The sequence below is a fragment of the Stegodyphus dumicola genome, chromosome 5 (genome assembly GCF_044657685.1).
Source record: "Stegodyphus dumicola isolate Sdum_Otavi_A_Nest chromosome 5, ASM4465768v1".
In the NCBI taxonomy this organism is placed as follows: domain Eukaryota; kingdom Metazoa; phylum Arthropoda; class Arachnida; order Araneae; family Eresidae; genus Stegodyphus; species Stegodyphus dumicola.
In genome coordinates, this window is record NC_140772.1 from 86061172 (window position 1) to 86075360 (window position 14189).

At 29.5% G+C, this 14189-nt stretch overlaps 2 protein-coding genes across 5 annotated transcripts in view; one reads left to right on the forward strand and one right to left on the reverse strand.

Annotated features, from left to right (window-relative positions):
* LOC118202028 (uncharacterized) overlaps window positions 1-2964 on the reverse strand; it is a 28579-nt gene extending 25615 nt beyond the window's left edge. Inside the window, exons 1-2 of one of the 3 annotated variants that reach the window (XM_085816852.1) lie at window positions 2738-2951; window positions 2482-2549 (exon numbers count right to left, since the gene is read on the reverse strand). In XM_085816852.1, coding sequence (XP_085672978.1) covers window positions 2482-2549; window positions 2738-2740 — 71 coding nt within the window. In that variant the 5' untranslated portion in view covers window positions 2741-2951. Of the gene's footprint in view, window positions 1-2481; window positions 2550-2737 lie in introns of all 3 variants that reach the window. The other 2 variants (XM_085816853.1, XM_085816854.1) reach the window with 2 other exon arrangements.
* A 45-nt stretch (window positions 2965-3009) lies between these two features.
* The window catches only part of LOC118202027 (uncharacterized), a 34324-nt gene continuing 23144 nt past the window's right edge, over window positions 3010-14189 (forward strand). Inside the window, exons 1-4 of one of the 2 annotated variants that reach the window (XM_085816851.1) lie at window positions 3010-3352; window positions 3487-3637; window positions 4390-4542; window positions 9818-9882. In XM_085816851.1, coding sequence (XP_085672977.1) covers window positions 3523-3637; window positions 4390-4542; window positions 9818-9882 — 333 coding nt within the window. In that variant the 5' untranslated portion in view covers window positions 3010-3352; window positions 3487-3522. The remainder of the gene's footprint in view (window positions 3353-3486; window positions 3638-4389; window positions 4543-9817; window positions 9883-14189) is intronic. The other variant, XM_035374187.2, reaches the window with a different exon arrangement.

Below are 14189 nucleotides of genomic sequence, written 5' to 3' on the forward strand. Positions count from 1 at the left end.
TACTCTACAGTACCCCTTGGTGAAGCATCTCTTTTTTGATGCGAAGATTAGCCGGCAGGAAGGATCAGCACCAATTTGAAGGTGCCGATCCTTCTGCCTGCTATACACACACACACACACACACACACACAAAAAAAAAAAAAAAAAAAAAAAAAAAAAACAATGACTTACACAAACTTGGTGTTCATGTTTCACATCAACCTATTTTAACTTGAAAAAAAAAAAAAAAAAAAAAAAAAAAAAAAAAAAAAAACAAACAGAGAACTGCACAAACTAGGCATAGTGCACTGGCTTAACTTTGTCCATGTACACATTGATCTATTTTATCTATTTGCAATTAAACAAAAGCAGGAAGCTAAAACAAAGTGAAAACTATCATGTTAATCAGAAAAAATTTGCCGCTGTCTTAACACACAGAGGACAAACAAATAACCCAAAATTCACAAACAGAGTAATAAATAACCAAAAATACATCTTTCCTAACATAAAAACATTAAATAACAAATCTTTTAACAAAAATTAATGCACAGAGATGAATAAATAAATGAAACATCAATTTTTTAACATACCTTTTTTCAGGTGCACACGTTCATGCTTCCCGCCACAATCTCCTCCATGTAAGGAATTCAATTAATTTTTTTGTTGTTTTAGCTCATCTGCTGTTAATCAACATTAATCCTCTTACCCACCTCGGACATACTCAAATGGTTGTACCCATAGCAAAATAATAGCAAGTTCAAAATCCAAGACCATACCACACACATATGCAACTGAAAAGAATTGTAAGAACCAAAAACCCTGGTCCACACAAAAGGGTTACTATAACAAAAAATAACCAAAATCTAAATTTATCACAACACGCTTGGCGATATTCACAGAAATAACCCCTTTTAATGAAAAAACTAAACCACAACAGCAACAACAACAAACAAACAAACAACAACAACAACAACAAAAAAAAAAAAAACGCCAAAATTTTCTTCAAGGATAGTTACTGAAAAACCTATTTTATGCAGCGGGCTTCCAGATTTCAAGAACAACCATTTGGCGATTTTTTTCAGACAGAAACTAAGGGGTACCATGCAGTAAAGATCAACTGAAGTTTTTTTATAAAAATGAACATGGTGTCATATTTTGAACAAAGAACCTTAGATTTCTTAGATGAGAAACAGTTCCCTGATGTGTTATAACCCTTTCTTACGCCAGATTTCTAATTCTGTAAACCCACTATTATCTCTTATTAAGATAGTTGGCTACATTCTCAAAGAATTAAAACAATTAAAAACACTGTGATGGCCCATATATAACAACTATCATAAAACACACTTTCCCAGTTTCCAGAAAATTGCGAATACTAAGCAAAGGTGTGTGAGTGTGCTGATAGATATTATTTCAAAGATGATTCAGTAACATATTTTTCCTTGAATGCTCCCAAAAACATTTTCTATGACCTTTTCGAATAAAGAAATAATTATTTTTTCTTAAGAATTACTGATTCAGAGTATTTTGCAAAAAGAACAGAGGGAGAAAATAACAAAATTTATTATAATTATCTATGACAGAATTATTTATGGGGAAATTTTCCAATGATCAACAAATAAAAATAATATTTAATTTTAGGGTTTATTATTCCTATTTCTCCATAATTATTCAAATGAAAATGTTACCCACTGAGTACAGTGTATAGTAAAAATACCGCCAAGACTAATGCGAGCAAGTTTGAATATTATGCGAGATTCATATATCCATGGTTATTCTGCCTATTTATAATTTATGAATGTATTAATGTATAGGTATAGAAATGCATTGAAGATAATGGTTTTAGGTTGGTTATTTGAATCTAACAAAGCACTGGTAGTTGGTTATTTAAATATACCAAAGGAAAAGTCTGCCTAAGGGTTTTGATGTCATCACGGTGGACTTACAAAGGAAAAACTGGCTCAAATTCTCATTATGCAAGGAAAACCACAAAAAGAAAAGCGGTTTACATTCCATAGCAAGGTAAGTTTACACAAAGTTGCTTTGATTGGCAACGTGAAAATTCATGTCATCAAATACGTAGAAATGGGTACTGAATACAATACAAATATGAAACAGGAAAAACAATATATATTAATTATTTCTTTACTTCTACCACAAATTGTCACATATTCAAAGTAAGTATGCCAATAAAAACATGGGGGGGGGGAAGAAATGATGAAATTTTAAACATAATCTTGGGAATTACTAACATATCTTCAAAATTATTTAATTGGCATCAGATGTTCTATGCCTTTGATTTAACAGTTTGTTTCAGTGGTGCCTTTCCGTATCCTGGGTAGACAAATTTAACTTTTTTTTCCAAATGAAAATTCACATGAAAATTAATAGATTTATTATATATATTAAATAATCAATTCAGCAAATCATTAGAACTAAAGATTGAACCAAGATTGTTAATACTAAGAACTTATTTAAAATCTATCAAAATATTTCACATACCCTTGAGAGATAGGCGATGCTGAATAAATTAAAAGTATTCCATATTTTATTGCCATATGAAGTGACACCTAATAGATATAAATGATATAGACATCAACTTATTTTAATGAAACTGCGTTTAAAATAGTCAATACATACAAAAACATAATACAAAATGAGAAACTATTAAGAAAAACATGAAATTATACAAATTTCTTAAAAAAGCACATTTATATACAATTACACATAAAAATTACATGCTGAAAAAAGATGTTACCATTAAAAGGACAGCATTTCAAGACAATGCATTTAAAAAAAAATAAAACATTACCTTTCACAAATATTTACGAAGTTTATTTATAAAGAACTACAAATAAACTTCTTAAGAAAGAATAGAAAAAAAAAAAAAAAAAAATCTGCATCATATTTTTTTCTCTTTCACGCGATAAACTTAGGTGAGATCAATAACACAAACAAATTTCGAATACATTTCGACCAAGACAGACAGACAAAGTCCCAGCACAAACAATATAAACATCATCATGGTTACGGTAGTGATATTAAAACAATCTTAAAAATCAAAAATCAATTTAAAGCACTCGATAAGATATATATTTAAGAATAAAGGAATCATGTTTTTAGATCTTACAATATATTCTAGTATTTTCCTTTATTAATAGAAATAGAATGGCAATCGTGTATAACGTTTATTGTTTTCAGTTTGGCGGTGATTCCGATTATTGCCAAAGTTTAATCTTTTGATATATGTTTAAATATAAAGAGTAAATGCTTTTAAAGATGCATATGAGTATTTTTGTTATCCAGATTATAATGCTAGCTTATTTATCTTGCTATGGCATTAGATATTGACTCTTGAAATCGAAATGTTTAGGTATATGTGGAATTTATGTTATATTAATGTTGTGTGTAACATTACATTGTGGGATATTATTTATTTTGAATTTTAAATTCTGGTACATGTAATAAAATATTTTTATCAGACGTAAATTTATTGCTGTGTTTCAGTTATTTTATTGCTGAATTATATATCTGTTACGTAAAATGAAGAAAATATGTTCGGATTCAGAAACTTGTGGCTCTATGACGGACCGTAACAAACATCAAGTGACTCCTCTTAAAACCAGACGTAAAACTTCAAGGCGAGACCAGGGTATAGGTGAGTAAATGAATGAAGACTTTTTTTAAAATATTGAATTTTTATGAATAAATTATCTTTGTTTTTTGAATTCCTAAATTTTAAAATGAATGCATTTATTTCCTATACCTATTTCATCACTCTAAGAAATTGCAATGAGTTATTATGATTCTTGATTGAAATATTAGCTGAATATTACATTATTAGTAAAAAATCTAACTGAACTATTCTTATCTTATCTAATCGCTATATCTCGCCTCGTTCATTTGTACTTTAACAGCTGAGGATGATGGTTCAGTAAAACCATCCAAACTAGTCCTGTGAAAATTTGAAAAGACAGCGCTGTTGTTTGTAGTTTGACTTCTGAATTAATCTATGTATCTTCAATATCTCTAATAGTATTTACTTAATATGCATAATCACATTATAGTTTTTATCTTCTTTATAGTATCTTCAATATCTCTTATAGTATTTACTTAATATGCATAATCACATTACAATTTTTATCTTCTTTACAGTATTTAATAAGTTGTGCAACATTTGTAAATTGGAGGGTTATAAATGAAGGAGCATATTAAAAATATAAATGAATATATTTAGAAATAATCTGAGAATTATAAAGAAAAATTAATGCTTTACTTATATCATTGATGCTTTAGTTATACCATTTCATTTAAAATTGATGCTTTAGTTATACCATTTCATCTACTATGTCATATAATTATTAAAGTAATTTTTAATTAGCATTTCTTTTAAATTTTTAATACTTGCAGATGTTCACACCATTTCCTGTTCTACACCAGTTTCTGAACGATCCCCTCAGATTTGTAATAAAAATCTGGGTTCGCCGTCTTGTTCTATCCCATGTTCTCAAGATAATTATCCAGATGTGATTTGGGATTATACATCTCCTAAACTTCCTAAGGGTAATTATTTCTCTTGATATTATTTTGTTAACCTTTAGTATTTCTATAATAGTAAATTTATGTATAATTTTAATATGTATTTATATGTTAGGTTGCATTAAAAGACACTACTTTTCTTCTATAAAATTATAGTACATATTATAGTTTTGAGCCATAATATTGTCAAAGTTGTATTTTTTTAGTCCAAAGAGGCAATTTGCCAGAAGGAATTTCAAGTTCGTTTTGGCATTTTGTGTTGATTCACTTCAAGCGTTGTTTCACTTTTCACATTGTTGCAATATTATCGCTCGGTATTATATTTAAAGAAATTAAAAAATGAAGAATCTGCATAAATGTATGTATGTTTCTCGCATTGTGATAAAACAACTGTACCTAGAGCTATAAAATTTTGAATAATATAATCCTCCTGTGAATATGGGCATCCGGAAGCCCAAATTTGAAATTTGGAATTTGTTATATTATCGATTTAATATTTTGTAAAACTTTTACAAATTTGGGGTTAACAAACTCGAGAATTTCAAAGCAAGCAATGGCAGCATTCTACAGAAAATAATAATTTTTTTTTTTTTTTTTTATCTTTAGTGTAGGAGACTATGTATTGGAAGTTCTAAATATATGCTCATTTTTTAAAAATTATTTTGCGATATTGCTCTTGAACTGAATTTTATGGTTTAAGTGAGAAGAACATGCTATTTAATAAATAAAGGTAACACACAAAATATTAAAGAAACACCCCTTTGAACGTAGTTTAAAATCTGAAACCTTTCAGATTTTTACTATTACCTTTTTTTTTTTTTTTTAAAAAAAAAAAAAACGTTTGGTCAGATTGCTCATTGATATCTACAGTTGACACTATTTGAGTGTAATAGATTTTTCACTTTAAGCTAGTGATCTTCACATACAAAAAAACATATATATATATATGATTTTAAATTCATAGCTTAATATTTTTCCTCGCGCTCTGTTTAATTTTTAGCTGTTGACTGCACGAGTGAAATTGATAGAACTCTCGCCACTTTGTTTTATGAGAGGAGATGTAAGATGATATGGATGCTCTATTAATAGATGTAAGACATTATAGTTGTCATGTTAATAGATGTAAGATGTTATAGATATCGTGGTAATAGATAAACGATGTTATATATGTTGTATTAATAGATGAACTATATTATTGATGTATTAATATTTTATTAAATGTGTTTTGTTTGAACATGAATTGTGATTTCGAAACTAAAGAACCCACATATATATATATATATATTTTGAAATAGAATCTTAACCATACTTGAAAAAGGTATATGTTATTGAAGCATTGGAAATTATCAGTGTTGCTTATACTGTATGTGAAAAATGAAAAGAGCGTTGTTTAGTAGTAATATTTTATTGAGCAATTTGGACACCAGTTTGAGCAATTTGGACACCAATTTGGACACCTCTACTTATCCATTTCCGAGTTGCTTCTACATTATGTCAATTATAATTGTATGGTTGGATTTCTATATTTATTTCTGAATTTATTACACCGTATTCTGTATTATCATTTTAAAAATATATACCCTTTTCTGACTTTATCATACTGTATTCTGTGCTATTATTTCTGAATGTACAGAATTATGAATGAAAGAACGAAACTATGTGAGCTCTAATCAGAATAAATTATTCTTTGATTGCATATTAAAAAAAAGTTCCGATATTATGAACTGCATTGGGGATGGAGACCAACTCTACCAGTTGATTATTGAATCTGCTGTTTTTAATTTTTAGCCTCTACTAGTGAAAGTTTTGCATCTGTAAAATTTGATTGTGAAAATAAAGTTTTCACAGTTTAAGTTTTCATAATTGAATTACTGAAGCTTAAATTGTGCAAATTTCATTATTCCATGCCTAATGATTGATATTCTGCATATTTTTTCTTATTAAATTTTATTTGATCTGAATTGTCTTAATCATATTGTTGACATTTTGTAAAATTTTATATGAAGATTCAACCAAATGTTTAATCATTAAATATTTGGGTACTTACGTATTATTGCAACCAGGTTGGCGCTATTTGTAAGTTTCAGTAAAAAAGTATGAATAGAAAGAAAATGTACATTTATTAATGACAGATAATTTTTAATACAGTTTTTTATATTATTTTGTTTTAAAATATAAAATAGCAATTAAACCCTTCCGGTTTCGAATTTGAATAAGTTGCAGAATTATTTTTTTGGCGGAAATCTTTTGGCTATTGATTTTAGCACTGATTGAAAACCGTATTCGCCATAACCATGTACACGTCGACTTATTTTTACTTAAAAAAAATCCCAGAATTGCACAAAAATGGCATTGCGCACACTCTTGACTTTATCCATGTACACTGCTATTTTCTCATAAATTACTAAAATTTGCACCAAAATGCAGGAAAATTTTGTTAATTTCCACATGCTCTTTTTACAAAACTACGTATAACACGTAGGGTTGCCGTAAGTAGGGTCGCCAAATTTGGCAATTTATGCGAATTTTGGCCTGGTTGCGATAATACGTAAGTACCAATATTTGTATTTAATTTTATTTTATATCATGTGTAGAGCCCCATTTCGGAACAGGAAACATTAAAAATATGCAATTTGAATAATTTTATTTTCATCATATTTAAGAGTGGTTTGTTACATTAAAACTTTTTTCTCTATTTAGAATTTTTTTCAGTACAAAAGGGTAAGAAAATTAGAAAATGAAATTAGCCAAAGGCCATAAAATTTAAAATATGCAATTAAATATATTTTATGTCAGAACAGGGCCGGTACCAGTAACGGTGCTGCTGCACCAGGCAAAAGAATTTAGGGCCAACAAAATTTTTAAAAATTAGAAGTCTCTGAGAGACAGAATTAAGGACCCACAGAAACTGCACCAGGCAGAAAAAAAAAAGTAGCACTGACCCTGCATCAGAATCATATTTAAATAACAGCAAATCTAAATCAGTTTTCAATTCTTTTAAAATGGTGCCATGCAGCACAAAATCCTCTTGCAAACTTGCAGTTTTTGGTGGTTCAACCTCTAGGTTTTTCATATTTCAAGGCTGGGAGCTAGGATGATATAGTAAACTGTATAATTCAATTTGCTCTTACATTTCGGTGTGAGAAAGAGTTTCCATTACTAACACAAATAAAAACCAAAGGTTGAATTTGACTTGATGTACATACTGATTTAAGCTTACTAGCGTACATCGAAGTACAGAACAGCTATGCAAGAATTGGCAGGCTCATCCATATAATTAATGGGAAAACCATTCTTTATTTAATTTTAGTTAGTAAGACAAAGATTATCCAAATTCTAATAATCTTGAATTATTAAAAAAAAACACATAAATTTCCTTCTATTGATTTAATTGATTAATACCAATATAAAATAAGATTAATTTTAATTAATTGCATTTTAAGACTGTAAGTATACCGGTACTAATATATGTGTTACTGCTAAAGTATGAAACGACGGCATTCTATAACATGCCCAGGCATTGTGTATAATGCTGGACGAGTTAAGGCAAAGTATGAAATATGAGAATTATTACATACCTTCCCTAGGCATTGTATGTAATATCTAGGCATTCTATAGAATGACACTCTTTAGGCAAAGTTTGAAAAAAAAAGGTTATTATTTAAAAGACTAAGAATAAAGTGAGGAATAAAGTCTTTTAAATATAAGGCTTATTATTTAAAAGACTTTATTCCTCAAAAATACAAATGCTATTTTGAAAACTTAAGAGTGCCATTAAAAACTTGTTCCAAATATGTTAAAAATAAAAAAATAAAAAAGAAAGGGAGATTATGTTGATCAACATAATAAATTTGTATTTTCTGTCTGGCTGAGACTAGGAATCAGATCTACCTGAGAACGGAAATTAAATTAAAAAACAATCATATTTCCCAACAATGCCCTTTCTAATACCTTTTTGTTTTTGTTCTGACAGGGCTCACAAACGTGGCTGTACAGTTCAATTTCATTACGTGTAATGTTTTTGTATTTGTTTGAAAGTTCTTTTAACATTTTTCACGTCTTCCATGTCCAGTACTCAAATGAGTTTTCATTATGTATGGGAAATAACTCAGCTCCCATGATGTAATACTATATAGTACTGACACTTTCTTTAACAGGATAAATGAATGTAATTTTGTTTTTCACAAATATCACATCCTAGCGATTCAGCAGCCAGTGATCCCATGATTCCTTCTTAGTAGTTATTTTGTCCTTTTTACATCATTTATTAACTTCTGGTAAGTAGCTTGGTTCTTAGAAACAAGTCATAAATGTATTTCATATTTTGCCGGTTTGTCATTTGACATTTTGTAGAATGCCTAGGAAATGTGTGAAATAGGAATCATTTCATACATTGTCAGCTAGTATTATATACAATGGCTAGGCATTCTATAGAATGCCAGATTTCAAACTTTGCGGGTAACATATGCAAAAAAATTCCTTTCGAAAGTGATAACAGGTGGTGTACAGAACATTCTAATTTATGAATTTAGTGTCCATTGTAAAGCAGTTTGAGAAATGCTTCTTTAACTGATTCTGTGCAACTCTTAACTTGCCAGAGGGAGCTAGGTATATTTTGCTCTTGAAACATGAGAAAGGTACCATGGCACCTGAGAATATTTGAAGTTATGTTAGAAAAGAGTGAGTTTTTTTTTTTTTTTTTTTTTTTGTGCAAGGCAATATATCCCAATGAACAATTTTATAGATAAATTTGGTGTAGGGTGTAATTGTGGCATATTTTTGCTTCACTGGTGTTTGAAACTATGCTAGAGAAAACTGTGACTTTTTTTTATCTGAGATGATATATCTTAGTGACAGTTTTATAGTTCGGGGAAAAGAAAGAAGATAACTGTGTCATAATTTTTTTTCAGCTCTTTCTCCCTTTATGTGTCTTTAAATCTGGATTAAAAATATCTTAACAATGCTCACAAGCCCAGATTTACAGCCTAGAGTTTATGCAATAAATAATTAAATTAAAATTTGATTATGAAATCAATGGTTAAATAATGATACAAGTTTATTAAAGAAATATTTTTATGATTTTTTTATTGAAGACAAAAATTTTTAATTTATGTGTATCGTATCTAAGTTAAAAACATTGCTTAAAAGTAAAATATGCTTAAAAGTAAAATAGCAGACACTCCCTTCCCATATGTTTATCAAACTTTATTGATTTCATTTTCTTATACTGAGAAATAAGTACATTGTATTTATGTCATTTTGAATTCATTCTTACAGCATAATTTCCCTTTTTTTTCAGGTTCGAAAAGGAGGGAAATTAAAATCACCGTGAAAGAATTTCTTGAAAATTTAAATCAGGAACAGGTATTTTGCTTTACATTTATCTATGGAGAAATTTTTATGCAAATCCTTTTAATAAAACATGTAAAGCTATCTTAATTTTTTGATCAACTGTATGCCATTTTGTAACATGTATATGAACATACTTCGCTATGCAGTTGAATAAATATTTACTTAAAAATCATCTAGTTCAGCTTTTAGGCTTGAAAACAACATAATTTTAAAATTTGCATTAGAATATGCATTTTAATGAAGTAATTTCTGCTTATTTCATTAAATTAAGTCTGGGAAAAGCCTTGCATTTAAACTTGCGTCATGTTTACATGGAATATTTTGAAAAGGCAGCATCATATCAGGGTTCGTAGCAGTCTTTACAAGTGCTTATAAGTCCTTATATTTGAAAATAAAATATAAAAGCCCTTATAGGTGCTTACTTTTTCTCTAAAGCACTTATTTTTTGTTTTGTTTTTAGTAGTTATTTTTTGCTTTTAGTGCCTTTTTTTTAAATGAACGCCCATTTTCCCCCCAAAGCCGAAACTAAATAAACAACTTTTCTTCCTTATATGGAACATCAGATGTTGAATCATACTCCCTGAAATAGCTTTTCGCCCCTTTCTCTGCATTAACATAACCTTTGGCAAAGAACGTCAATGTATTCAACAATGTCTATGTATGAGCGGTATAGATCGATTTTGTACATAAATACATTTTCCTCTCATGTCGTTTTTTATGCGTTCCTGCCTTAACCCGTCACTTTAGACCCTACATTCCTATAAAAAAATGCACATTTTAGTACGCTCCACCACCCCTCCAAGTTTGTCCCATGATCTGTGAAACACCCTGTATATTCTTTGCCTCTGGTGCGCGTGAGTATAGACAGGTGCACGTCGTTCTATTGGTCAAAGAATTGCCAAAGCGGTAGGAAATTCCGATGCATTCCGTATTCTTTTGCTCCCACCGAATACCACACATGTTTGAATTTCTATCAAGATTTTAATAATTTACGTTCTCGTTCTGCATGGTCAGTTCAGAATATTTATAATAATATATTTGCAGTAACTGCTGAAGTATAGATAAACTTCAAAAATGGGTAAGTGTGTTTTAACACAGATTAGTTTTCTAAGGAGTAATATTCGGAATGGCATAAATAAAGTAATCAAATAGTAATTTTTTTTTTTTTTTCTTTTGGCCAATGCATTATACAGTACGGAAGTTCGGGATCCTTCCCTTTCTCCGCAAAATCTCGAATATTGAAACCATTACAGTTCACAGCAAAGCAAGCAATGGACTTTTTTTTTGGTCACATTCTATCTGGATTGAATAGGACTAAAAGTTTTGCGGTCTACCAACCCAAGGGAAGGTGAAAACCTGAGGAAGCAAAAGGTCCTTTTCCTTTATTTAGGTTATTTATTCTTGGAATATCGACACCTATCATGATTGCGAAATATCAGGTGAGGAAGAATTAAGGGGCACGTATTGCGCAATAACGTTTGCAGGAAGAATTAAGGGACATGTATTGCACAATAATGTTTGCAATATTTCCCAGAGATAAAGAGTTTTACTGTGCTTGCTAAACAGATTATTTTTCAGTTCCATAGGGCTATTTTTTATATGATGCACATATCGGAATGTCAAAAGCATTATTTAGCTGAAAAATCTAAAGAACGGCTACGATCTACCCTGCCCTTCCACTTTTACCAGTTACACCAGGATAGTAATCCCGAATTTCAGATATTTGACAATTTTCGAGTATGCTGGTTAGTTAAGCTTTTACTGTTAAAGGATGACTGCATGAAGCAATTTACCGTCTTCTGATTTCATATAATAAATATGGCGTATTATTATTTATTTTCTCTATTTTGAACTGAAATTTCATCATTAAATCTTGTAATATAATTTAGATCTGCATAGTTTTCTCTCTCATTGTAAACTAGTTCTGTAAATTGAACTGTTATTTAAAATTAAAAAAAAAAGAATGTAATTGTTTTCCATGGATGAGTAATGCTCATTCTCTCTTAATAAATACTGAATTTCTCATATTTTAAATTACAAGTATAATTCTTTTTAAGGTTATGCAGTAGTGTATAATGTAATTAGACAGGTGCTTATTTTTTTTTTCTTAAAAAGTGCTTGAAAAGTGCTTATAGGTGCTTATTTTTTTTAACTGAAATGTGTCTACGAACCCTGCCATATACAGTCTTCAAAGAGAATCATATTAAAAAGTAAAACATTCATTTTCAGTTTTTGGGAATGGTGTTTTTACTTCCTTGTACGGAGTAAAAAGAAAGTATTGTAATCGCGAAAAGTTTCAGGTAGCATATTTCAACGAAAATATCCATTTGACCGCAATCAAATGCAATTTAACGATGTTTTTGCGTGATATCTGTACGTAAGGACAGAATAAAAGACTCGTTTCCTCCAAAAAAATTATAAAACTGCTTTAAAATTAATTCTGAAGAGAATTTTTCATGGTGTCTGTACGAACATATGTACGTACGTATCTGGTATAAGTCAAAAACGAGTAGCCTCAGAACGTTGAAATTTTGTATATAGGACTGCTATAACATGTAGATGTGCACCTCGTATTTTGGTTGCAATTGGCTGCACTAAACGCATATAAATATATTTATATATATATATCCACTCTGTTACCCGGCTCAGTGATCTCAGTTTCTTTACTCGTATATGTTTGTAAATTATACATTTTTTGCTTTAAAAATGATTGAATTATGTTGTTTTTATCTTCCGGTTAAGGTTTTTATGCCTTTAGTAAATCTGTGTGCAATATTTTTAGAATTATCAACAATTTTGAAGTTGTTTAAGCACCGCTAAGCCTTTTTTATGTCGGCCATTGATTGTTTACACTTGAAACAGCAGACTAGTGGATTTGTTGCCAATCTAGAGAAACTTAGCTTTGCAACAACAAAGATAATGCCTTCATTTATTATTGCCAATCAAATCATACTTAATCCTTTCTGGAATTTTTTCGAGGGAATAAATGTTTAAGATTTACTTCGTAATTTTTAATATAGATATTTTGAGTTTTTATGTATTTTTGCCTTCTCGCAAAGTGAGAACTGAATTAATTGAATGAGAAATACTCAATCGTCTGTGAAAAACTGTTTCTTTTTTGTTTTGTTTGCTTAATTTCTTTTATACATCATTCTAGCTTTATAGTTTTTGAATAGAACATGTGGCAACGATTAAATAATTTTATTCTTTAAATGATATAAATTTTGTGCATTATGAGTTATAATATGAACAAAATATCATACTGTTAAGTGAATCTAGCGCCAGAATGTCACTATGGTAAACAAATACTAGAGTGAATTTTAAAGAATGCATTTATTTATTCTATTGTGGTTTATGCGCTGTCGACGAAGTAGATTTAATTCAATCCAATAAGTTTAAATGAATAATTCTGATGCTATATGAATGCTATAATTCTGATAAATTTTAGAAAAACTAAATATGTAAATAAATATTAAAGTTCAATTTCCATAAACTATGGGCAGTGGAAACGGTTTTGTAATAGAGCGTTAGTTCATAAGTGGAATTCACCCAACCACCCGACTTCAAATAGAGTTGGACGGTCTGCTTCACCATTACTGGCCATCATTACATGACATACATTGAAATACATTATTAAAATTCACTGTACATTTCTACAACTTATGCCGTGATGCCACAATATTTTTTTTAATGTTAGTTACTGAATACTGAACAGATATTTTAATTTGCTTAGAATGCTAAAACATTTTATATGTAATTTTTAGCCCTAAATTTAATATATGTATAATTTAATTTCAATTAATAAGGGATAATCTCTAAAGAAATGTTATTTGATATAAAAGCCTGTAGTTCCTGGAACCTTATGTTGCCATAAATTATTTCATGAATATTTATGAAAAACAAAATATTTTTATCCAGATATATTTGCTTTGGAAAAACATTGTGAAAGGACCCCTTATAAGGCTTTTTACCTCACATATAAAATAATGAAATAAAAAGAATAATATTTAACAAAGTAATGTAAAAATTATTGTTGTGTGCATATGAGTTTGTAATAGATTAAATGCACACAGGTTCAATGATAGGTTGATAAAATTTATTTTATCAAAAGAAACACTTCAACATTCTGGGACTTTTCACAAAAATAGTCATATAACTCTTCACAGTAGTACAATCAGTAGTTACACTTCAAACTATTAGGAATGTTAAATGCACCACAATGCAAAACGCATTTAAAGAGTGAAACTAACCTGGAGGCATCTCGGATCTCGGTACTCTGCACTCATGTTGAACTATCAACTCACAACAACAACTGAGAG